Genomic DNA, 27,333 nt, shown 5'->3' with positions numbered 1-27,333 from the left:
ACAAACCGTTCTAAACCGGGCGAAAAAAAAAAAAAAAAAAAAAAAAAAAAAATCACAAATTGTGCAGTGAATGTGAAAAGTGGAACTCTACAAGAGAAACAACACCTGGTAACAAAAAGCAGTAGGGAATAAGTAATAAGAGAAAGGCCAACAAAGAAAGTCAGGCTACAGTAAAGAAAAAGAGGTGGAGAGAGGAATTCACCAAACTTGTACAGATGCCTATGTCTGTGCTAGTCACTCTATAACCCCTTCATAGAGAGTGCATACCTTACCAGCGGAGCCTAAGGTATGACTGTTTTTCCCTAAAGTAGACTTTCAAAATGAATCATACACTCAGCATCCTAAAAGTGCCTATTCCTGCTCCCTGGCTGTAAGGAGTGCCTGGGGAAGCTAGCTCAGATGTAGATGCCTGCCATATGGCCACTTATATTTAGGTGAGGTGAGTTTCAGCCCCTGCAACAGCAATAGCTTTTACAGAGTTACAGAAATATATAATTAGACCTTATGTGCATGCATGCTTACAGTTCTACAATGTTGCTTGGGCTGGATCTTCACAATCAGTTTAGGTTTGAAAATTTGGGAATTTAATTCCCAAAAAAGAAAAGCTGACACAGAAGCATCCTTCTGACCTGACATAGAATGTTTTATTCCATTACAAGAAAAGCAAAAAGAAAAGCAGAAGAGACAGTGGTACTATCAACACCGATGGGATTTGAACCTCCAAACCCAGAAATGTACAAAAAAGTCAACTCTAATCTCTGACTGCTTTAGTGTTGGGCTGGAAGTAAGGTTTTGGGGTTTTTTTTTTTCCACTTCTGAAACACTGGTCTGAAGAGTATTGTCAACAGGATTCTGAATTATGAATTCTTCAAGGAAGACTGTTTGATTCTGTGTAAAATATGTAAACATTCAGTGAGCCAAAAAGCAAGGCAGTATGAACACATTTCCAGTTCATGGCTAATACCTTCACCTTTGGTTTCCAGCCCTGGCTCACAGGACTCTTTTTCCATACAAATTCTGAAACTGGCAGCAACAAAAACATTGAGAACCTGTATCCTGGTGAGTCCAGCCCCCTGCTGAGTGGTGCAAGCTGAGGGTTCAAATTCCCTTGGGACGCATAAAGGCTCTCCATAAACTCGCAGTGAGTACTTTAGATCCCAGTCTACTGTATGGAGGAAAAGCAATATTCTGGATGGATAAGAGGGAGAAGTTCATATACAGATGTTAATATTTGGAGGATTCTGCTCTGGTCTTATGTCTTTTCCCCAGGGTTAGACTAGAAAATCATTATAGAGAGCCTGCACAGTTCTGTGGAAAATCAGAAAACGCAGAAGAAAAGATCAGTCTTTTTGACACCACCATGGCAATAGATGGGTCTCAGGCCATCTGGACATGCAGCTGCCTGATTTTTCTTTAGCTAGTTAGCTACAGCAATAAAATGGTTCATTTAAAAAAAAAAAACAAAACAAAAAACCTGTCCATGTGCCCTGCTGCTGGAATCACTCAGGATGTAGTTCAAAGGTTTGACCTTGCAAGCTAGATGTGAAGCACTCTGAACTCACTGTCAATTACTCACATCTTTAAGGATATGCATTTTACTCAAGTGTATCCAGCAACAGTTAGATCCCAGTTCTTAAACTCAGAAAGTCACTTTGTTTTGTTGAGTGCTTCCCTTTTTTTAACTGATGAAAAACCCATTATTCTTCTATTTTTGAGAGGCGAAGCTTTTGAGGGATACTGGCAATGTTTTATAGAGTTGGTAGTTTTGTGAGGTTTTGAAAAGATATAACTTTGCAAAAAGTATTTTATGTTTTTCTATTTTTTCTCTCTATGGAACTAAAAATGGAGGATATTGAGGTTCTGAGTTCTTTCATTTTCAGTTAGGAAAAAAGGTAGAGGAAACAAGGAATTTGAATATAGGGAAAATAAAAAATAAAAAAAAATGTTAAACCACAAAATTTTCTAATGTCATACATTCTAAATTATTTTTGCATAAGGTTGAGCATACAGAACCACTGGCTTTCCAAACACATTACAAAATGTCTTTTGTAAAGGCATTTGTCTTTACAAAATATAGCACAAATTGTCCTTCCCTTCCATTTTTCAGCAATTTCAAGATAGTACTTTATTTGTTTTACTTAAAATAGCTCTTATCCTCATGCCTTTTTCATGACAACTTCACCCTGCTTAGTTCACTTTCATCTCTGTACTTTCTCACGTACCCAAAACAGAACTAGCACTAATTCCATGTTTTGCTGATACCATGATTTAGGTGTGATGTTCGCAGAACCATACAATCACAGAATGGTTGATGTAGGAAGGCACCTCTGGAGGTCATCTCACCCAAGTCCCTGCTCAAAAGCAGGGTCAGCTAGAGCAGGTTGCTCAGGACCATGTCCAGTTGAGTTCTGAACATCTCCAAGGATGGAGACTCCACTACCTCTATGGGTAACCTGTTATACTGTTTGATCACCCTCACAGTAAATAAGTTTTTTCTTATGTTTAAGTAGAATTTCTTGAATTTCAGTTTGTGCCACTGCTTCTTGTCCTGTCACAAGACGTCACCAAGAAGAGCCTGGCTTCATCTTCTTTATTCCCTTCCATCAGGTATTTATACACATTGATAAGATCATAGAATCATAGAATATCTCAAGTTGGAAGGGACCCATAAGGATCCTCCCATAGCCTTCTGTTCTCCAAGCTCAACTCCCAATTCTCTCAGCCTCTCCTTGTAAGTCAGATACTCTACTCCCCTGATCATCTTCGTGGTCATTCGCATACGCTCCAGTACATCCACATGTCTCTTGTACTGGGAGTTCAGAACTGGACCCAACACTCCAGATGTGTCACACCAGTGCTGAGTAGAGGGGAATGATCACCTCACTTAGCCTGAGGGTAACGCTTTTAGTAATGCAGCCCAGGAGGCAGTTGGCTTTCTTTGCCACAAGGGCACATTTCTGGCTCATGTTGAACCTGCTGTCCACCAGGATTCCCAGGTCCTTTTCTGCAAAGCTGCTTTTCAGACAGTCAGCCCCCAGCCTGTACAGGAGCATGAGGTTATTTCTCCCAGATGCAGGACATTGATTGCCCTTTGTTGAATTTCATGAGATTCCTGTTGGCCCATCTCTCCAGCCTGTCAAGGTCCCTCTGAATGGGCAGCACACCCATCTGGTGCATCGACCATTCCCCCCAGTTTTGCATCACCTGCAAATGTGCTGAGGGTGTACCCTGTACCATCATACAGATTACATTAAATCGAGTGAATCTAGCTTAGTCCTGTCTGTCTGCTTCTTAGAACAATGATCTTACAACAAGATAAACAAGATGCACCAAATTCTAGCACAGACAGGATAAGCTGTTGTTTATTATGGTTTATTATGATGGAGTTCATTGAGGCTAAACATAGTTGGGAAGCCAGATACCCAGGCTTCCCAGGTGGGTCTCCTCAGAAGCTTATGATAATCTATGCCAGGGCTGCTGAGGCCCTTTCTCTCCCTTTGTCCCCACCCCATCATTTTCTTCACGCTGATGTCCACTTGATCAAGAGGATCTGAGTGTAAGCTACCTGGCAGCAAAACTACCATGATCCTCCAAATTGGTATCTCCTGGGCCATGAATAGCATGGATTACAAGAGAGCAGGCTGCAGCAGTCCTTGCTTGGACTGATTTTAATAGCTTTGGAATTGCACACTACAACCTCAGTAAAGCTTCCTCCTTTCAGAGACAAAAAAGTAGTTCGCATTACAAACACCTGCTCACTAAGACTAAGTCTTTAATTTGAAAGGATACAAAACATGACAATATTTCAAACATGATCAGTACAAACTTTGATGCAGTGACCTTACCGCAGAAGTGAGACGAGCAAGAATTTCAGCATTGGTTTCTGCCGTATCTTCTATTTTTTGATCAGGCCTTAAAAAAATAAAAATAAGATTTTATTATTTCTTTCATTCTGTTTCAACATCTTTCGATTCCTGGAAAGCAAGGAACTGTGTAGCCACAGGCACTAATGTAAAAGGGCTTTTGAGTTTCCACATCAAAATAATGACTGCAACATGACTATAATTAATTGTGTCAGTAACGACAGACTACAAGAACTCCTTTGATTGGACTAACGTAAAACAGTGAGAGAATTCATCAGCTATAAAAATATGATGAAGAACTGAAGAATGCAGGACCATCTTAGCTCAGAGTTGCTTATCTGAGTGCATATTTTGCTCTGCTAAAAACATACTCCATCAACAGAGCAGAAGAGTTTTCCATCTGCCCAGCACCCAGCTTTGCTAAGGTGTGGAGCAACACCTATGGAATGCATAGATAAAAGCAGACAACATCAAAATCATTATGTCACACATGAAGTTTGATATTTAAAAAAAAAAGTGAAAATGGAAAGAATACATGTAAGAAGCCATAAATTAGCAAACTAAAGCAATGGCTGAGAACACTATTAGGTTGTCTTGATAGTTACTCACAAGACAGAGAGACTTAATGTGTCTTTGCAAGAGTGGGGCAGTGCAGGAAGAACACTTATAGAAACCGTCACAGAAGTCTGGCCCACATGGAAAAAACCACACAAAAGCTGCTGTGGACAGCACAGGATAGGACTATGTTTTTCTTTAAAACAGTCTAATTCCCATCATTAAAACATCTGCAAGCCTTTTGGAAGGTTTATTGACAATCAGAAGAAAGATACCAATATGATAGGGTTATTACTATGGGAAGAAGAAAAAGAAAATGCCCTTGAGATCTTTACTTTTCATGCTATTCAAGAAGCGTGGCATGCCAGCAAACTGAGCAGATATGCAAAACTGCAGCTGCTTTAATAAACTTAAATCCCAGGTATTAGCAGAAGCTTCTATCTTTGACTAAATTATTTAATTGCTCATATGCCTTGATGGGTTTAGGGAGAGAGCTGACAACATGTCTGGAATATGCAGCTGGTATATTGTGGTTCTTATATCCCATGTCCGAAAATTTCTTTCCCTGATTAAAAAATTAAGGTCAGAAAGCACAGAATGACACATGCATTCATTTTGGGGTAAGCATATTCAGACCAAAATGGTAATTCAGATTAGAAATCACAATTATTTTCATAACTGCCTTTCCTATTCAAGGAAAAATGTGATTTAACATTTTAAGTGTTATAAAGTGTTAAAAGAAATAAATGAATGCAGTTTCATTTGCAAAGACTGATTTATTCAGTCTTTCTCTTTATAATTTGGAATGAGATTAAAATAACTGACCTCTTTAGATGCCTATGTTTCCCTACACATCTGATCTCTTCTGATCTCTCGGAACCTGGCTAGGACCTGATTCGTCTAAATTGGAGGCAAAAGATAGCAACTCACTAGACACAGCCACAGATGCAATCTATAAACTCAGAACAGCATATAGCATAGCTATTTCTGTCTTGGGCCTTTATCACTTCATCTTCTATTTAAAAATACTCCCAGTATTCATCTGCATATGAGCATCAAACACTTCTGAAACCATTAATATACTAAAAATTATAGTCAGCTCTCAAGAATCAGAGAGGAAGAGTGTATTATGATACCCAGGCTAATGGAAAAAAGTAAGACAGAATGGGAACAGAAGAACAGAATCAGGACAGATATCACCCTTTTTTTTTTTTTTAAAGGGGCCAGATAAGACCTAGTAGGGCTGGTACCAAACAGGAGCTACAAAGCCCAGGCAAACAAGCCTAATGCTTATACAGCTCAGTGGTCCGTGGGCTCGGTAGTGTGTTAAGCAGAGCGAGATGCAGGGATGCTTGCCCTAGATCTTCATGCAGGCAAGTCAGGTCCAGCACAATTGTTACTGTACACCATGTGAAAGCAATTACAGTGCTTCCCAACCCGCTGACAGAGGAAGCAATACGGATACACCCATGGTCCTGGGCCTGGACCTCAACTGTCCAATGTAGAACCACTGCATATGTCTCTACGCTGGCTTTACAATCCACCTACAATGCCAATAAAAGACCCGTGGATACCTGAGAGCTGTTTGCGTTCAGCAAAAGCCTTCCAGGAACTCCATAAGGCAGTAACTAAATGAATATCCCATCCTGGCTACTTGCATTAAAAACAAATTACTTTTAAGAATGGTTACTTTTCTGAAATTAATAAAATGTAAATTATTTCAGGACAGAAGATACAGAATATAGTGTAACACTTCTGAAAAGAAAATAACAAGCAATATGAAATAAAGAAAAAAAAAATCCTGTTAACACCTCTTCAAAGAATTAAAAAAATATTGTGGGATACATTTCAATAGACTAAGGTACCCAATGCATTCTTGAAATTTTCATTGAGTCTACCAGTGGTTCTGGGAGTTAGGTGTTGTTATAAACACCCCCATTTACAAAGAAGGAAACAGAAACACACAAAGATTAAACACCTGATACAAAGCCATTGCAGTCACTGGAAAAGAATTCAGGAGGCATTGGATGAGAGCCTAAGTGATTGCTCAAGGCTGTAAGGAAGTCCATGGCACAGCTTTCAATACAGATCTTTTGTTCCCAGGCTATTGCAATATTAACTTCTTTTCTATTCAAGTAGAATTGGCTGTGATTAACATAGGGTGTTTAATGACCCCAAGAGGCCTCTGCATCAGTCCCATCTCATTTGACAACATTTACAGGGGCTCAGTCCTGTGGAATACACATAACAACATTAGCCTTCAGTTTAGTGTGAGCTGCTAAAAATCTGCTATGTCCCATCTTGTTTTCCATGGTGGATTCCCACCAATGTTATGTTTAATGTAGGGAATTTGCCGAGGTCAAAAGGCAACAGGGATCATTTATTCAGGAACCGTAAGCACGTCTCGGGCTTCAGGACGCTGTTTTCATTGTAGAACTTACTATAGTATTATTTGGTAACGCTGCTAATACTGGCCAGAAACAAATACAAATCCATCAAAAATCCGTCCAGCAAGTCGAGACCAGGCCACGTTTATTTAATAGGGTTTCCAGAAGAGCTGCTAAAGGAAGTCCCCAGAGCTGCCACTGCCTACTCAGGTCTACAGGCTCATTCTGGGAGAGCAAATCCATCGTGCTCCACGGACACCCACTGATGCACCCAGCAGTCCAGGCAAGCGCAAAGCTGCTGCCCACCAGCTGCAGAGGAGACAGAGCTCATCTGGCTCCCGGGACCACCAGGAGATGTCCAATGTTGACTTCTGGTGCACAAGCAGGCAGTTGCTTCTGATTTCATCAAAAGCAGGGAATCTAATTAATAAGGTAGGACTTCCTCTATCCCTATGTACATACAGAATTAATGCCGTCAATACAGACTATGAGAAAAACTAAGACAGAAAAATGAATACAAAAATATTAAATTACAAGAAAGACTATGCTTCTAATGGTATGCAAAACAGCTTATATATTTGAGAAAAGACAAACACTCACTGCAAGGAAGAGTTTTTAGAATTGCCATCTTTCTTCATGAAAAAGAGTATATGGGTTTATTTAACCCGGTCAGATAACTTTAACAAACACCTCATCACATCTATTCCCTTTCAGATTGTGTTTTAGCAGTGTACCATTTGCATCACGCATGGAGAATTCTGAACCCGGAAAAGTCTCCTTTTGCTTTAATATCCTACTCCCTCAAGAGTATACCATTATTTAAAATTCGATTCCTTCAATATGTATTTTTTTTAAAAAGCACCCTCACAATCTGACAGGTAAAACCTCCAGAAAATAATTCTTCAGTGACAATGTTCCCAAAAGGAATCCAACTTCAACTAAAATTTGAATAATGTGAGCAGGAAGGAACTGGAAATGTACATTAATGAATAATTGTTCAATTCATGTGACAGGGATCATCCTCCACTAGAAATGACAGTTGCACTGGAATGATAAAACTGCAAAGCAGACTGTAAAATAGTGGTAGTCTCCAGCCAGGGTCAGCATGCAGGACACATTTTTAACTCGAATCTAAAAAGTCTTCAATCCATTTTCCTACCCAGCATCCTTCACGTAACACATCAATATGACCTATCTTTTCTGTCTTTTTGATTCAAAGCTTTTGTACAAGTAGTCATGAACCATGAAAAGTGGCCTGATTTGCAGTGATAATGAGGAAAACCCCAGTTCCCACTAAAATCAAGATGAAATCCCCCTGGTATTTTAAGGGACAGACAAACTGCTTAGCACCAGAGTAGGCTGGAAGACAAGAAATTCTATTTACAAAAATATTCAAAGGTTTTCTCCCATATGAGTCATCTGCTTAGAAGATCACATTCAGTCCCCTCCTCTAGCCAGTTTGGGGTCCTTGTCACTTGGCTACACTCACTCAATCTGACCAAATAAATGTGTTTTCAAGAGAATCCCCACTCCAGAACTGCCAATTTCTGGTTGGTGAGGGCAGTCAGCAACAGGGGAGGGAATCAAGTTTCTGCCCTGAGCCATGCAGAGAAATTACTGAGATTTTTTTTCTACCAGCTCAACATGTCTGAATTTAAGAAGCTGGGCTTGAGACCGCTTACAGGGACTTTGGGCTTTGTGCCTCTTTAAAATATTTCCATTGGACATTTATTTGAGAGAATGTGTTTTTAAAATCTAATATGTAGAGAAGGAAAGTACTTATAGAAGGAAGTTTTGTCTTTGACATCAAAGAGAATAAATCCTAGTACTGGCAGAGTAATAGTTCTCCACAGTATAAGTATCAGGTTTGAGGATTCATCATGGTAGGGATAATGAAAGAATTTAACCCAACTTGTCTATCCAGGCCAGCTCCTGCAGATTTGCAAAGGCATGAGGGGTCATGAGCCTCCAGACCTCTCACTGACACCTTTTTCCTATATTTTGGTGTCTCACTGTGGCACAAATAACTATGGTTTCCTTCTAGCTGCTCTAAATAGGCAACATTTAGAGCGCAGCTGTATCAGCACAGAGGGTATGATAACATCCAACAGTCAGGCGAAAGAGGAGACATATAGGAAGCAAAACTCTTAAAAGGCATATTCTGAAAAAGGACTAATAATGTGAGACTACAGAGCTCTGGCAAACATGCAGTAGCAAACTAAAATCAGATGACTGAAGCTACCACATTTCTACTCATCCTCTCTATCCATCTGATAGCTGATCCTGACACAGCACGAGGGCATCTGATCTGCTAGTCAATCAGCTCCACAGCATGCCTGCTGCCAAATTCGTGCCGAACCTCCAAACGTAAGAGAACAAAAAAATAATAAAGCCATTTGCCCAGGTAATATAGCAAGCTAGAGTCAGCAAGCTAGTGCATAAGAACCACAATATGCCAAAAACCCCAAGTCAAGTGCCTTCATTTATCTACTCACACTGACTTTCTCAGATGAAAAGCCCATCTCTACCAAGCTTGTCAACCCTGAAAATAAAGCTGGCTCATTTGCACAGTGGTTTTGGGGCTAAACAGAGTAATTATAAGCTAGCCACTTACAAAACAGTCAGCAAAAGTTGCAAACAGCTGTATATGCACACTTACAGATTACACATGTCAATCCTGGGAGGAGACAGCGGCAGTAGCTGAAGTAGGAGCTTTACCCCATTCTTCCACCCTTCCTCTTTCTCAAATTCACAGAAAAGGTAGGTACATTCATCCGCTGAGAACTGGTAGAAAGCATGAGTGTCTTGAAAATAGAGTTGTCTGTCCACTGTTAGAAAAAATAACATTAGATAGTCTTTAAACCTTTACCATGTAGAAGTTCTGTGTCCCCACCACATTCTGTATTGCACTTGATTTTAATGCTGAGTTGCACCACCACACAGGACAAAAGGATCACAAACTCAGCATAGAAGCAATCCTGCCCTCTCATATTAACTCAGTGCACCCAAACAGGACAACCCCAAAACCTCAATTTGAAGATCTCCAGGCTCCCGAAATTCAAGCATTAAGACTGCTGAGTATTTAATCAATTTTGGAATCAGTTCAGAATTAGGGGATAAAAACCTTCCACTTGTCAGATTTCTGAGCCTTGATTTCCATTGGCTTCTAATCTGTTCTCACTAATGGCCAGGCACTAGTAAACAAAGTTCAATAAAAAAAAGTTCAATAATGGGGATGCAGCCCATCATTATCCCAGCTTCTCCTCAAATTCAGGGCTACTGGATTTGTAGACTAGACCTGGGTAAGATGATGCACCCGTACAACAGCTGTCATCTTCCTGGCATAACCAGGATTGAACTGGGATCGAAGGACAGGGTCCAAAGCCAAAAGCACAAGCTCCTGCTGGGAAAGCCATTTAGTCCTTGTTGAGGCTGCATGATCAGACATACTGTCAGTGTAGCTGGAGCAGAAGAAAACCTTTAAGTATACTGTCACCGTACATAAGCAGAAATCTTCCATAACACCTCACCTTTTCACAAGGAGGAAAGTTAAGTGTCTAGCACAGACCCCAGGGCGGGGTATGCTCTGAGTTGAGCTACCTAAGTAGTCCCAGCTACAAGTCAAGTCCATCAGATTTCCAGAGGTTGGTTACCAGTGTAATTATCACCAACCACATTAGCTAGACCAAACCCCTAAATTTGGTGGGGAAGGTGTGGACAGCCGGGTAGAACCTGGCATCACCACTGTCTCAAGGAGCTGAATCCTCTCTCAATCCATTGTAATCTAAAACTATGAAAAACAGAGAGAGGAAGGGAAAAATCACTAATAGCTAGAGAAGTCATCTGGCGAAGCCATGATCTGCAGTGACTAAACAGCTGCTGTCTTGTGAAAAACCTAAAAGAGCTTGAGGAGAAAAAAAAAATAGGCTGGAAAAGACACACACGCTGTCTGCAACTTTGTAATAGGCAATTACATTTGCAAAAGCAAAAGGAAGGAAATTGCCTAAAAAAAGAGATTAATCTTTGGTGTTTATGAAATGAAAGGTTACAGAGGTGAGCCTACTGAAGAGATAGTAAAATAAACAACTGTCAAGAAAAATGGATCAATCTTTTTTTTTTTTTTTTCTTTCCCTCTTTCCTCTCCCATCAAAAATGTGAGTCTTATCCTGTGCAGGAGAAACTTGATAGCCTTCCTCACGCTAGAAGTACTATCAAGACTGACCTGATAATATAATGCCCATATCCAGGAGAAGCTGCCACACTCCAACTGCTGTAGATCTGCACTTAACAAAAGGGCACTGCTCCAGAAGCCAGTCTACCAGTTCCGATCCAACACAGCTTCTCCTGAAAATAAGCAAAACATCACTCCTTACACCACAGTAATGTTAAAATGCTCTTTTATAATAAAGAGGTATTTTTTAAAGCTATTAAAAGTGAATCCTTTTGTTCAGCAGGGCAAACCCTTTGTCTCAATTACTACTTTTTGTAATCCTATTCATTTCAAGGGAAGAAATTATTCTGGCAAGTCTCAGGGGGTGCCCCTAGTTACAACGAGGGAACTCGTGTTAGATGAGTAAGTTCCCTTACGCACCTAATTCATGTGGCACAATTTACAATATATAATATTTTTATCAATTTGTGCTGCATACACACAGTCATCCAAAGATGTATAAGAGCTAAATAAAATCCAGCTTTTAGCCTCAGGATTTTATTTCCTTTCTGAGCATAGGCATAAGCAATACAGCTACACAATATATGTGTAAGACCTTGAATGTTGCTCTAGGATGTACTTCATCTTTCATATTATTGGTAAACTTATCTTTTTAAATCATTAAAAAAAAGAAGTTGTGGCTTTTTCTTAAATACGGATATGAATGAATGGTGGTATAATAGAGACCTGCATATTTTGGCATAATTGAAAATAGGAGGAAGCATTTATGCTGTAATGCAACACAAATGGAAAATGGCTTCATTACAGAAATATTCCATAAATTACATGCAAAAATCACAGTGTAACTAAATCTTAGGAATCCAATTAATCTCTTTTATAACTCCAGACCAGGGCTGAATTTAATACTCTTTCTTTTCAATGAAATAACAGACAAACACAACTGCATATGAAATCATAAGCAATTAAATTAATGGACATACAATCAGGCCACTGCTGCTTTCTGACAACTGACAAAGTAACATAAGAAAAGATATTAAAATACATGACATTTTAAAGAATTTTTTTAGAAAATATTTTCGATTCTTAGTAACACACACAAAATCTCACTCTCAGAACTTACTCTCTTGTCAAATCAGGGCATAGACAAATGCAAATAAAACCCCTCCAGTTGATTAAACAAATGATCTCAGGTTACCTGCAAATGCCAGTAAGGTACACCCTGTCTTTAATCAGGTCAGACGCTTGTAGAGTAAAAATATTCCTGAGAGCTCTCCCAGCACAGGAAGAACTTTCTCCATAAATCTGAATGAAAAGAGAAATTGAAAACTGTGACAAACAGGGATTTATTCCTGCTGTAGTAAATTGCCTTGCCACTGTCCGCTCCCTCCCTCTGAGCAATGCCTTCTCCCCAGCTAAACAACAAGCAAGCAGTCAAAGCCTCATAGGAAGTGCACCCCAACTTCTGCCATGCCCCGCTGTATCACGGGTTGCAGATGCCCCCATGAGCTGGACTACTTTTACATTTGCTGCCTTAGAAAAGCAGAGGTTTTACTATCTGTCAGCTTTACCTTTGAACAACAGACAAGTTCAAATGAAAACAAGTGTTATTCTAGCAAAGCAAAAAGACTATATTAACCATTGCAAAACCACACAAATACAGTTAAAATTAAACATTATTCCATATGTATTTGGAATAATAATTTAATACAAGCCTAATACACATTGAAACACCATTTCATAGTTTTTTCTTTTTGTTCAGAAGCTTTGGAGGTATCCTACGATAGCTACAGGTCAGTTCATCCATGCCTTGCCAGGAGGATGTGGTCTTTCAGAATGGACACACCTCTGACTTCCCCACACACCTGAAAGGAGGTTGTAGCGAGGTGGGTGTTGGTCTCTTCTCCCAAGTAACTAGCGATAGGACGAGAGGAAATGGCCTCAAGTTGCGCCAGCCAGGGAAGTGGTGGAGTCCCCATCCCTGGAAGTATTTAAAAGACGAGTAGATGAGGCACTTAGGGACATGGTTTAGTGGGCATGGTGGTTTTGGGTCGACGGTTGGACTCGATGATCTTAGAGGTCTTTTCCAACCTTAATGATTCTATGATTCTATGATTTCTACCTTACACCTCAAGGCTGCAGATGTGTATCAAAACAGGACCCAACTCCATCTTCCATAAAACCATGTTCCACCTTGACTCTGTACACCACTCCGTACTGCTGAATTTAACTCAGGCTTCTGTTGTGATGTTTCCTCACCGTCCCAGCAAAACACATATGTAACACAAATAACTAACTCCAAAGAAAAACAATGCCGTGGTTTCACCTTTTTTTTTTTTGTTTCCTATGTTTAGGACTCTTTCAAGGAACATAAAACAGTCCTGAGACAGCAAAGTCTTGTGAGATGCAAAAACAGAGCTCTCAAACATTGCAAAAGTAAGCTAATTGGTGGCAATCATTTAAATGGCTGGGAAGCAAGTGCATGTCAGTATTCACAACAATTCAGTTTGCAAATTCAGTAATAGAAGTAGACCATTTTTAACATGCACAAATTGTAACTTGTTAACTGGATTTAACTGCAGGCCATATTCACAAGTGTCTTCCAAGCTATGATTAAGAGGTCAAACCAAAGCAAAAAGATTCCTAATATGTTGTTTGATGAAATGGAATTAAAAAGAAGCTTGACAAGTACCTTGTTTGAAGGAGTTTCCAAATAGGGATTTGAAATTCTTCTAGACAGGGTCTGTAAGACAATATGGTAGAGCTTTAGTTTTGTTCTGGGTTTTGTATGGAAAAAAAGCAGCAGCAATCTAGGTCTTTTAGCTATTGAAATCTAAATAAAAAGAATTTATCAAATCATCTGAGTAGTCTAACTGAAGTCTCCAAATAATTTTTTTTTCACATCAGATAAAAGGTTCGGTAAACTCAGTTCTGTGTTGTTTACTACATTTATTCTTGATCTGGAAAAGAAGGTGAGCAACGAGGTGGCAAAGCCTGTAGACAACACACAATTATTTGGGCCAGGAAAGACCAGAAATGACAGTGAAGAATTTAAAGATAAACATTAAAAAAGCTAGGTGAAAAGACAATATCATGATGAGTTCAACATTAAAAGCAGCATGTGCTAGAGGGAGAAAATGTAATTACACATGCTCTAATACCTCTTAAAGCATACTTTATCAATTCAGTAAAGACACCTCAGGGTCACAGAACACTTCTCAAGGAAGACCACTCTTCTAAACGAAATTCTTAACTGTAGTTAAAAAATATATTGGGATAAACGAGGAATAAAATGGTGACCAGCAGGGAGGTAACACTGCTCTAATGTAGATCAGCATTATCTCTGCTGTGCCACATGCTGCACTAGTAACAACATCTCAAAAAAAATGGACGCTACAATGTTAGAGGGGATTCAGACAATAATAGCAGTAGGAATAATAAAGGATTTGGATAAATTTTAATATGAGAAGAGACAGAAAAGACTGTGACTATTTAGCTTACAAAGGAGAGATTACAGGAGACATAATGCAATTACACAAAATAATGAAATGGCACAGAGAAAAGACAGACTTTCTGTGCTCTGTTTTATGTAACATAAGAATAACCGATTACTCAATGAAATTAGAGAGGATTCGTATTTGAGGAGATAGAAAGGAAAATGACACATAACTCTTCACAGCAGGGAAATGCAAATGCCAAAACCTTACTCCTGATCAATAAAGATTGGGGATTTAAAGTTATAAAATTAACAGTGAACCAGAACTCTGGAAGGCAGAGACAGGATAAACATCTCTACGAGAGTCAGGTTACCCCACCTTTATTCATCATGGTACTTCCATATCTTGTCAGTGTTAAAAGACAAGATATTGTCTACTCTGATGCTTACTGGCAACTTCTGTCTTACTACAAGCCACACAAGACACAAATAAACATTGCCTAAAAGAAGTCTGGAAGTGGGACAGAAGACATTGTGCAGGTGCACTGGCAGCACAGTGGGAGGACTGTGTGGTGCTCCCTCACATTATTGCAACTTGTAGGCAGCATAATTAATTCCTCGCTTTGAGAAGGATCCAATTCACACCTGGTATATTGTAATCATTAAAAAAAAAAAAAAATCATCTTTCACACCCTGTAAGAATTACAGAATCCATATTTCAGTAATGCCACCTGCTTTTTTTCCCCCTATATTTTTGTTACTGTATTGTTAGAAAGGGAAGGGAAGTGACAAGAAACCACAGGAGCATCTAAGGCTCTTTATTTACCCTTCCACGCTCATCGCAAATGTTAGTGTAGTTCCATGCGTAACAGTAGCTCCATATGGAAATACTATAACATAACAGCTTAATTCCCCTCTCCTGTACCGAACAAAGATGCCGTAAGAGTGCAGCATTGCCTCAGAACCCACTTACTCTTCCTAGCCGGCACGTCATTAACACCTCAGTTCTGCAGCAGCCCTACATACCGCTACTTCACTTGGTTTCTGCCCAAGTCTTTCATTCAACAAGCCTCACTCACTGCAGCAGCACAGTCAAAGCTTATACATCGATTTCCCCCCTCTCCGCTCCATTCCCAGGCTGGCGCTAACAACATTATCATCAGCAAGCTAATTCCAGCGATGCCGGTGGGAACTACAGCCCTTGGCATTGCACTGGCTTGGTCCCCGGCATTCAGAGGACGGCTGAGCCTCAGTCAGGTAAAATACTGCTACTGCAGGGTACAGTTACACGACAGCATAAGACCAAACTCAGCAAAAAGGACAAATTTGGTGGCCTTCTACAATGGGGTTACAGCATTGGTGGATAAGGGAAGAGCGACTGACATCATCTACCTGGACTTGTGCAAAGCATTTCATACTGTCCCACACACATCCTTGTCTCTAAAATGGAGAGACATGGATTTGACAGGTGGACCACTTCGTGGATAAGGAATTGGGCTGGATGGTCGCACTCGAGTTGCGGTCAACGGCTCAATGTCCAAGTGGAGACCAGTGACAAGTGGTGTCCCTGAGGCGTCTGGGACCAGTATTCTTTAACATCTTTGTCGCGGACATGGACAGTGGGGATTGAGTGCACCCTCAGCAAGTTTGTGGATACACCAAGCTGAGTGGTGTGATTGATACTCTAGAGGGAAGGGATGCCATCCAGAGGGACCTTGACGGGCTAGAGAGGTGGACCCATGTGAACCTCACGAAGTTCAACAAAGCCAAGTGTAAGGTCCTACACCTGAGTCGGGGCAATCCCAAACATCGATACAGGCTGGGTGATGAGTGGATGGAGAGCAGCCCTGCGGAGAAGGACTTGGTGGTATCGGTGGATGAAAAACTGAGTATGAGCTGGCAACGTGCGCTCACAGCTTAGAAAGCCAATTGCATCCTGGGCTGCATCAAAAGCAGCATGGCCAGCAGGTCGAGGGAGGTGATTCTCCCCCTCTACTCTGCTCTCATGAGACCCCACTTGGAGTACTGTGTCCAGCTCTGGAGCCCTCAGCGCAAGAAAGACATGGACCTGTTGGAGCGAGTCCAGAGAAGGGCCACGAAGATCATCAGGGGGCTGGAGCTCCTCCCCGATGAGGACAGGCTGAGCGAGTTGGGGTTGTTCAGCCTGGAGAAGAGAAGGCTCCGAGGAGACCTTATAGCAGCCTTCCAGTACTTAAAGGGGGCCTACAGGAAAGATGAGGAGGGACTCTTTATCAGGGAGCGTAGTGATAGGATGAGGGGTAATGGTTTTAAACTGAAAGAGGGTAGATTTAGATTAGATATTAGGAAGAAATTCCAAGGAATCTGCAAAAGGTGACCGAGGCTGAAAACTAGTAGACAAAAAAAAAAATCTTCTCATTTATCCTTCAAACCACATAGTGCTAGCTCTGGTGCAGGGGAGGGAGAAGGAATTCACAGCCCTGAAATGGGAGAAGGGAAGACAGGACAACAGCTTCTGTTGGTGACAGCCTGAACCCATATCAGCTTGGAGCAAGCATGAAACATTGGAGAGCACATTTAGCCTGCCATGCAGGAATCTACACAGACAAAATTTCTACAAATATAAGAAAATGGAAATTGCATAGAAGAAAATAAAACAAAAATGGAAGTGGCATTCTGGAATAGAAAAAAATCATCTTTCCTGTTTATGCTAATGCAGCCTGTGTAATGTTGAAACAGTCACTGCAGTGAGGCTGAAATTTATAGCAAATTTTAGGAGTTTATGTCCTAGCTACCAAATTAGATCCCCTTCTCTTTTTTTTTTTTTTTTTTAACTTGCCTCAATAAATATTTAGCTAGCACAATATCACTTCATTTTGTGCTACTGAGTGCACCTCTGTTCAGAGACTCTACTTTGGCTGTTAAGGACAAACTGGGCAGTCCTCTTCCAGAGAGAGGAAGAAGAGGGAGTGGATCGGGGGTCCAGGCTTTGTTTGAAAGCCCCAACCTTCAGGCTGCTGTGTGGGGGAAGCACCACTCCTCCCTGAAGGTATTTGGTAAATATAGGCTGCTCCTCTCAAATGATTTTGACACACACACACCAATTCAAAATACATTTGCAAATAACTCTTAGAATGAGCCAAAATGTGCTTTTAAAGCAAATTCACTAGTCATCAAGCAAACAACTCATCTCTCGTGAAAACTACCTTGGAACAGCTATTGCTGCCCATGCCAAGTGCCGCTTTCCAGGCACTGCCACCCCGGCATCCCCCTGTGCCTCTTCACCAGCTTGAGGAGAAGCTTTGCCAAACCATGTGTCAGGGAGGAGATGGGGATGTGGCAGCACGTGTGGTCCTGGGACAGGAGACCATATGTGGAGCAGATCCAGAGCACTGGGTGTCCTCCAGGAGGGCTCTCCCATCGTACATGAGTAGGTGTGCATAGGTGGCTTCAGTTTCCCTGCTGGGGGTGCAGGAAGAAAGAGGCAGGGAGCTGGTGCCCTGCACTGCGCGATCAGGAATATGAAGTATGAACACGGCACAGGGATGGCATCCTAGCCCGGGGACACGACTTGCACGTGACAGGAGAGGACAGTTAGGACAGGTGGCCCAGGAGAAGGTTTTGGAATAGGACTGCTAGGATCCAAATCTGAATACACTACAGATAATTTAGTCTGAAATTGAGAAAAATTATACAAGGAGTTTACTGTGGTATTTAAAGCCACTAGAAATGCAGGGAATAGAGCAATAGTGTTAAAGAATGGGAGGCTTAGAATAAAGTGACCAGCAAGTAATTTAAAACAACCAGAAGGAAATACTTCTTTACAATCCATATGACCAGCTCATGGAATTATTAGCCAAAGAACCAAATACTCCAGGTAGATTTTTAAAACCAGTAGCTAATTCAATGACTAGGATCCAAATCTGAATACACTACAGATAATTTAGTCTGAAATTGAGAAAAATTATACAAGGAGTTTACTGTGGTATTTAAAGCCACTAGAAATGCAGGGAATAGAGCAATAGTGTTAAAGAATGGGAGGCTTAGAATAAAGTGACCAGCAAGTAATTTAAAACAACCAGAAGGAAATACTTCTTTACAATCCCAGCTCACAGCTCATGGAATTATTAGCCAAAGAACCAAATACTCCAGTTTAAAACCAGTAGCTAATTCAATGACTGATACTACTATGCAAGGTCTATATCTGGGTTTAAATTAGTATTGCTTCAACTGGACAATTATTTTTCAACAAGTTGGGAATCTCTGCCATTATTTAAAGCTAAGCATGCAAAGATATTGATGATAATATTTTAATAGATGAGCATAAACTGATTTTTTAAAGGTTTGGAAAGAAATTGCCCCACGACATACTACACAACAAGCAAAGTGTACTAATGAAGGCACATTTTGGTCTCCATCGGAAAGATCAAGCTGTATCTTACTGTGAGATGCTGACTTAGTTCTTTACTCAGCAGAGTATTGAACTGGCTCCACTACAGCAACTCCCTATGCACTTACTACAACGTGGTTAATATTCTAATCAAGGGCTAAAGATACTATAGAGCATGTTTTCAGTTATACCTTTTGGAGATATATTTGAAATTTCTCCTCGTTTTTAGATCTGGGATTTTGCTTTGGCCTCATCTCAACCTCAGAGGATGACTTGCCTACAAGTTGCTTGTGCTTTGCCTCCTGCCCAAGCTGTTCCAACAACTGCTGATATTTCTGCCGTTGCCAGCACTGCAGTCGCGGTAGCATCAGCAACGCTCCATACATCTGCTAGCAATTTAATCACCATCATGCTCAGAAAGAAACAAAGCAAGAGTGCTTGGAGCTCCAGTTCAAGTGCTTTCCTCAGCTGGGATTTAGTACAGTGGTAGCAGCCAGCAACCTGTCTACACGAGAAGTCACGCTGTAACACTACAGAAGAGGCCATAGAAATTGTAGGAAAATAATAATTTCAAATATGGGATGCAAATGTTTTGCCTTTCTTCTAAGAGCGTCTGATATTCCTGTGGAGTTAGCAAGAAAAAAAAGCTTTGGCAAAAATAGGGAAGTAAGACTTTTTTTTATTAATCAAGATTATTCCTTTTCCTAAATCTTTTACAGCAGGATTTATATTAAAACTAAAAGAAACAAGAAAAAGGCAGAATCTAGGCTCTTCCCCCCCAGCAAATTGTTTAAGCTTCCACTCCAAGTTTTTCAAATAACTAGGTTTTTAACTGGTTGTGTTACCAAAAATTGAGCATAATGCCACATTAAGAGTTTGCAATGTGCAATCAAACTTTACCTGTTTTCAGTTTACAACACACACATCAATATTTGTCTGTTTGATCAGGGCTTAATTTGCAGACATGCCCATGATCAACTCCACACTGCTCAGCAGTTCTAGGAACATTTTTGTGTACAAATATAAGAAAACAATTGTTCATAGGTTCAGGGCACTATCACTATGTCACTAAAGAATTCAGTATAGCACTTCTGCATTCCAAATTGGATTACTCAGTATACTTAAAATTAAGCAAATGCTTCAGTGTTGTGCTCTATCAGGGCTTATCCCTAAATATAAATAGCCTGAAAAAAAAATCATCTCATTTTGAAATGCACGTGGTGTAGCACAGACTACCTGGTAACGAGATCGTTTCTATTCCCTGGCAGGGGGATTTCTACAACTACTCAACACCTGAATCCTAAATTCGCTAATGTCACCACAAAGGAAATTATATATTCAGACAGATTTCCAAACAGCATTTAAGCATCCAAGCCTAAAATACTTCCACAAGTATTCATGCTAGAAACTTCTCACGTTCCAACCATAAGAGACGGCGTATGGAAAAGGATCACAAATAAAGCTGAATCCAAATTCACTCTCAAAAACAATCATCTGTTTGTGCTTTTCTCTCTTTACTAATCATTCAACTCTAACAATATAGCGGCTCAGGAAAAATTAAAAAAATCCACCAGGGGTATTTATTTAATTTCCCTCAGGCTTCTCTCCCACTCCACGCACAAATCAAACAGTAATTATTTTTTTCCTAGGCAGATTTCTTTCTCTCATTACGAACCATGACAATGATAATGCCATAACAGCGATAGAAACTACTGCAACTGTTGCAACTGATGGAACCCTGAGGGGTTTTTTCTTCAAAAAGATTTGCTGGAGTTGCTAAAAGCAAGCAGCTATAATAATTAGAGAGTTTCCACTCCAGCCCTGATCTGAACATGAATCTTGGAACAAAGCTGGGCTGTACCTGCCCGACACACCCTCCTCAACCTGCAATACAAGAAGGCATCATTTTCCGCAGAGGTAAAAGCTCATTTATTCCCAGTGCTTACTCATGCCAGGCAAGGAGTGGGGGAAGGGAGAGAAAATTACTGAACAATTTGGCTTATCACTTTGAATTTTTCGTTTGACATCACTTGCTCCTGTTGAAATTATTGGGGGCTTAAGCAGAAAGACATGGGTGCTGTGTTTAGTAGATGAAACGCTACCGTCGCTTGAGGGTGGCTGGATATAGGGAGTGTTGTCATGAATCCCAATCCGTTTCCATGTGGCAGCAGATTTTTCCTCGTGGTTGCTAAGGCACAGCAAGCAGAGTTCGTTGGGAAGCTAGCTGACTTTCAGCAGATATCATTCATATGAAACCGTAGAATATGCCTGACTTTCTGCCAAATAATATTCATAACAAACAACCTTCCCCCACTGCTCCTCTCAAAACCCACTGTCAGAATTCATGGATAACGAAGAACAACCAATGGAACATTTCTCTCCATTAATATTTATTTAAGATTAAATAAAAAACTCTTTATAAAGGATCCTTTATAAAGGATCTTCTTTATAAAGGAAAGATCTTCTCCTGATCATCTTAAACTTCATATACTTAGATGTAGCATAAAAAGGTCAAAAAGCTGTAAAAAGAGAAATCTGTATTCAGCAGAGCTTGCAATGTAGGGTTCCCAGGTGAGCCTGCAAAGCTCTCTGGAGAAACCCAAATGGGCATTAGTGAAAGGAAACCAAAGAGTCTGTTCTCACCTGTTTTCTGTATTAAAAGAACCTGCAATGAATCTGAGCAAGTTATTTCACAAAAGGGAAATCCACAACTCATGGTTTATTCTCACCTCCCCCAGAACAGAAAGGGATCTGCAAAGAAAATGGCTGCTTTTTATAAAGACAAGCAGTGCTCTTTAGGTTTAAAGACTTATTTCTGAGACGACAACAGTCAGGAAAGCAATGCGTTTAGAAGCATTTCTGTATTTTCCAATACCTACCGAACTAAATATGGCTGAATGGGTTTATGTTTCAAACAAAACTCTTTTTTAGATAATCTGGCATAAGCCAGCCACTTTTAAAGTCTCCATAGCCTAGTAAGGAGTGTAATGTAGTCCGCAAGAGCAAATTTTGTTTGCAATGTCCTTTTCTTTACCCAAAAGAAGTTAAGAAAAGAAAAGAATATCACAGAAGACAATACGGCAGGACTGACTGGTTGCTCTCCTCCCTCTTCCCCAGTCCTTCAATGGGAGAAAAGCCCTGGATAAATCCAGCTTCGGGAAGGCACCAACAGAGGCCCGAACCTCCTCTGTCTGTATTCTGTGCCTCAAATAAAGCTGTGGCATCCTGACACGGAAGCCAACTCAGTTTGAGAGAAAGGGAGGAGTGGTGAACTGGCAGAGAGGGATGCCTGGGTTAGAGAAACTTTATGTTCCTTAAAAAAAAGGAGACGGCCACTCTCCTGCTAATGATGCGTTTCCACGAGCAGATTAAAGTACCATAAAATGAGGCTGCTGGCAAGCAGGTCGTGTCCTCCCTCCACCTCCTGCTTCACCTTCCCATCCCTACTGCTCTTCTGCTTTGTGCTTCCACGTGTGTCTGTTAAGCGACGTCCTAAACCAAGCAGAAGGGCCCATAGCTTCGAAGTGGCTCGTTAAATAACAACTCATTTTAACCCAGATTATTTCCCTCTGCCAGGTCACTGGGGAGCCATACAAACACGATCGCTAGCGAGGCGGGTGGCAGGGGCACAGGCGAAAGCAGTGGGACGCGGAGGGAGGCAGGAAGGGACAGCTGTGCTCAGAGGAAGCACTTGTTTATGCTGAATTAAAACTATCCAAGGAATGATGGCACAAAACACGCCTAATAAATCCTCAGTGTCTCTGCTCTGTCAACAAAAAAAGGAAGTTAACTATGCCCACAAAAAATGACAAGACAAAATTAAAAGGTGTCAGTAATGGGGAACTTCACCTCCCACCTTCGTGTTCACATAAGTGCATCAGTTTAAGTAAAACAGAAATCCCATCTCATTTAACTCCATAGATCAATTGTAGACTGCATGGGCTACAGCCATAGTTTACAGTATAGAAACAGAGTTTAAACAAGTTTTCTCTTCTCTTTCTTATAAAAACATTATGGACATTTTCAACCCATATGCTAATACAATGTTTGCAATGAGAGTTCATTAAATATGAAAAGAAGAAAGAATCAGAATTTTACTGCTTTTTATCATGCTTTATATAACATTAAAATATGCAGAGTACACTTAATTGACTATTCGTGTTCCTTCATTAACCTAACTTTATTGCAGCATTTGTGGTCTAGTTTGCCATTTCAGCCATACCTTTCCTTATGCTACCTTAAAAGCTTCCCAGTGCATTTCACTCTTCCTGGCTGTCAGCAACATTTCACAGGAAAGCAGCATCCTCCCTTTTTTTCAGTACAAAATAGGCACTGCACAGACTGTCACCGTAAAAAATTAGCAATATTGGTGCATTTATTTCTCTTTAAAACTCAGCACCTAATAAATACAGTAGATGGTCTTTGTAATCTACCATCGTGTTCCTGGCCATCAGCATCTGGTTTGGTTTTGATCTGGAGAGTAGCACACAAGAGCAGGTGGGTGGGGGTTTTTAGTGATAATTAAAATTTTATGCAACAATATTTCTAATGATGCAAGTTATAATTTAAGAATACATTATTTGGAGCTTTCAAAAGAATGTGCACTGGATATTTCACACTATAATTAAAAAGATGTTCCCAGTGACAGGTTACCATTTCTTTTCAGATAGATCTAAACAAACACATCAACAAAACAGTGAAAAGAGAGATCAGGAGTAGGAAAATGCGGATTGCCTGCATACTTAAAAGCTTTTCAAAGTACCTCTGTTGGCACATTTCTTGAGTTGCCAGCAAAATACCTTCTCACGACACATTTCCAAATAAAAACAAAAAGAAAGCAGGATGGCACATCAACTTGGAAAAGATGTGCTGCAAGCCAGGCAGCCTGACTCACAAGCATGCATTAGGAAAAAGAAATTTCACGGGGAAATTGTGTGTCAAACACAGAAACTAATGCCCAGGCTGTGCAATCTCCTTCCTGGAGTTTTCATAACTTGACCAGACAAGGCCCTGCACAACGGCTCTGGCTTTGAAGTTAGCCCTGCTTGGACCAGGGGCTAGATCAGACAACCTCCAGGGGGTCCCTTTGAACCCAAATTATTCTGTAATTCACTCCCAGACACAACTTAATCCTGCTCCTCCAACCAGCTGCATCAGGCATGGGATAGAAAGTCTGTGGAGCTGCAGAGCAACCAGAAACACTTTTCTAGATGCACCCTGTGTTTAAAAAAAAGACTCTTAAAGATCACAAATTTTCATGTCAGCCTTTCACCAAAACTTCTCCCCATCACATTACCCAATGTGCCAGGTCTCAACTGCTGAGGAGCCAATGTACCTCTGCTGTCAACATTACTGCAGATAATACTGGTGCCAGAACTTGGCCTTCAGCAACCCACATTTGTCAGAGATTAAATATAATAAAAATTTTAAAGCAGACAATCAATTAAACAAGTGATTCATCTCACCTGTCATTACCAACCACCCATCATGTAGATGTAAGTTCAAATGCTCCCTCTCTGGTGTCAGGCAAAATCAGCATGGTTAGGTACTTGATTTTCCCCAGTACAGGCTCAGGAGCCTTCTTGTGAACCGCCCCATGACCCTGCTGCAAGGATGCTCACCTCTGCCACAAGAATTGTAACAAGCAGCAGAAGGAAAAAAAAATATCCAATATTGCTGCAGCTATTTCAGTGAACACAGATGCAGGAACAAAACTTCAAATATTAGCAAATATTCAGCAAATCAGCTGTGAACGATGCTGACAATAAATAGCTAAAAATGTCAATACAAAGTATATATATTATTGGATAAGAAAATCCATTCCAATCTTAATTTATTCAGAAGCAATTTGCAAATAAAGAACCAGTTTTATAGATTTCAATAACTACAGTATATTTAACGTTTCAAGTACAAACAAAGTTAATATAGATTTCAATAACTACAGTATATTTAATGTTTCAAGTACAAAGTTAGAATTCAGTGCTTTGATTATGATTTATGAAAATACCTCACAGTAAATTGCATCAGTTTAGTTTACTATTTGAAAAATGCCTGTATTTCTGGCAACCTTTTCTTTTTTGTGTAAGTTGCACACAAATAGTCCATGAATTGCTTTACAAGTGTGCAAAGGTATGTTTTTAATGTTCCTGTTCTTTAATGTCCCTGCTTTCAGAGAGCTCCACTTTTACCACTGCCTGCACAAAAGGCAGGTCACCTGGTAATTTCCCAAACCTTATTCCTACAAGTAGAGCACAGTTATTCCTTTCAGGTACAAGATGTTGAAATTCTTTACTCTTTGTTTTGGAGAAACTGATTTTCTGATTTTGCAGAGACCAACTGACCTACTGGACAAAGCACCAGACTTCAGCGTACCTTGGTTTTATTCCTGAACCTGGTGTGGTCACAACCTTCAGCAAGTCATTTCCCTTCCCATGCAATGGGAACAACCATGACCACTCTGCTCTGCAAAGCACTTTGAGACCTACTGGTAAAGATCAGCTATCAGCTAAGGGCTAGAAGCACCCAAGCTCTCTGCCACGTAGCCAGGGTAGCCCCACTCTAAGTTCAAATACCTATAGCACATTTAAAACACAACAAATCATGAATAAAACTGCCGACTTCGGCTTTTCTTGCTTCTGAGGTTTTCAGAGAGTGGGAGCGGCCTCCAAGCTGGGTGAACAAGCTCTGATTAAAGAAGCTTGCATTACAGCCTGAGCAGTTTGAGAACCTGCAGTGCCGTTGTTTGTAGTGGCAGCACTCCGTTATGTGACCTCTTGGGAGCAATATTAATTTCACTGACAGTAGCTCTTGGCACAAGCCAGTGCCAACCTACTATGGACTGGATAGTGGGAGTTCTTAACCACTTCCAGAAGAACAGCTGTAATCTACTTTTGTGTAGAAAAACTATTAAAGTTTAACTATGTTAGTTTCATGAAGCAGTCACGGCCTCACTGCACAGAGTGCTTAAAAAGCACTCAATATGCAAGGAAAGAAAAAAATTGTTCCCTTGGATCACACAAGTAATTCCTTGGCAAAGTAGATCCAGGAACTCCTCACCTGCTCTTGGCAGAGCCTCAGCGCTACTTGGAGCTCTGCTACCGGCACCTTCAAACAGTCTGCAGAATGGGATCACGCTAACCCTGATAACATCTTTTTTGTGCTTGAAAACCTTTGGTCTGGCTGTTGAAGCAGGAACAAATGAAAACTCAAGTGCACTCCATCTCCAAAGGGAGGTTTGTTACCTCTGAGATGGGGAGGGACTTGAAAAACAAGGCAGTTCAAAAGTCTCTGCCGGTGTGTCAGAAACCACTGCACGCCTATGATTCAATCCTGATTACTTAGCACATAGAGTAACATGGGAAGTAGTGTGCAATAAGCATTAGATATGGAATAGGATTAGAACACAAACAGGAGTTTAGCATATACGAACAACCACTAAAAGCAGCTTAGGTAAATTGAGCTTTCACTAGACTGAGAAGTTATAGAATCAGAAAATGTCATAGATGCAAGACACAGATAAGTCTTGTAAATTTTTGGACATGGAAAAACAGCTCAAGTGCCAAGTACCTAACAGACACAAGTTTTACTTAGTACGATAAGATCATAACCAAATAATATAAATGACATATCTTATGCAGATTAAGCTATTAAGAAAGTAAAAGATGTGCTCAGCACCCCCATAAGGTCACAGAAACAGTTCAGGCATCTTTAGATAGGAACCTCCTTCATGAACATAGGTTCAAGAAAAGAACACCACAGTCTTTGAAGTTAGGCAAGACTTCCACCCTAAAGATGCAGATTTCCTTACTGACATTCTTTATCCTTAATTTTAATTACCTGCCTTTCTTCTGATATATATCTTTATTTTCATTCTTTATTCATATAACAATTGTTTGCATACATTTGATATTACTAAAGCACATGGATATGCCACATCTTATCTATGCTGCATTATTCTGAATTTACTCGCTGTAAATTTACTCAGTCTAAACTCAGTTAAGTCTACAAGTCCTTCCTCCTACTGCTGTGGAAGTTTGATCCCTCTGTGTGAGGGCTGGGGGTTTCTTTATCTCTTGAGATTTTCCAGCTGGTACCAGGGAGTTTTCTCATTTTGATCTACAGTTTTGAAGGGTAGGACCTTGCTCCAACAAGAGACACTTGAAAATGGCATGAATAGAACTGGTCCTTATAAGGGTTCTCCACATTCATCATTTATTTTCAAGACAGCATGGGCGAGACCAGACAAGGCCTGCACAGGTGATCCCTGCACCTCTCCTCAGGCCTAGAATACAGATGTTCAACCAAACTCACTTTAAGCAAAAAGCCACAAAATTTGAAAAGCTACTCTTGTAAGATTAACATCCTCTGTGATGATACCCCACTCAAATTCAAAGAAAAAGGAAGTATTAAACTGTGTTGCACTACACCTTTTGTAGAGAAAATATATATGAAAAAACTATTTTAGGCAGCCTAACTAACTAAATAAACAAACAAACAAACAAGTTTTCCTTCAGTTGGTCCCACATCAGTCTCTTGTCCCACGTGAGGTCATTAAT

The 27,333-nt window shown here is 40.4% G+C and overlaps 1 protein-coding gene across 1 annotated transcript in view; it reads right to left on the bottom strand.

Annotated features, from left to right (window-relative positions):
* Positions 1–15,403, bottom strand: part of LOC103901235 (rap guanine nucleotide exchange factor 5-like) — a 61,910-nt gene extending 46,507 nt beyond the window's left edge. Inside the window, exons 1-6 of the mRNA XM_019472779.1 lie at positions 15,383–15,403; positions 13,666–13,716; positions 12,172–12,278; positions 11,028–11,149; positions 9,465–9,633; positions 3,846–3,912 (exon numbers count right to left, since the gene is read on the bottom strand). Coding sequence (XP_019328324.1) covers positions 3,846–3,912; positions 9,465–9,633; positions 11,028–11,149; positions 12,172–12,278; positions 13,666–13,716; positions 15,383–15,403 — 537 coding nt within the window. The remainder of the gene's footprint in view (positions 1–3,845; positions 3,913–9,464; positions 9,634–11,027; positions 11,150–12,171; positions 12,279–13,665; positions 13,717–15,382) is intronic.
* Between the last annotated feature and the right edge of the window lie 11,930 nt (positions 15,404–27,333).

Source organism: Aptenodytes forsteri, unplaced genomic scaffold (genome assembly GCF_000699145.1).
Source record: "Aptenodytes forsteri isolate BGI_AS27 unplaced genomic scaffold, ASM69914v1 Scaffold164, whole genome shotgun sequence".
In the NCBI taxonomy this organism is placed as follows: domain Eukaryota; kingdom Metazoa; phylum Chordata; class Aves; order Sphenisciformes; family Spheniscidae; genus Aptenodytes; species Aptenodytes forsteri.
The sequence above is the reverse complement of the archived record's forward strand: the minus strand, read 5'-3'. Positions and strand labels throughout refer to the sequence as shown.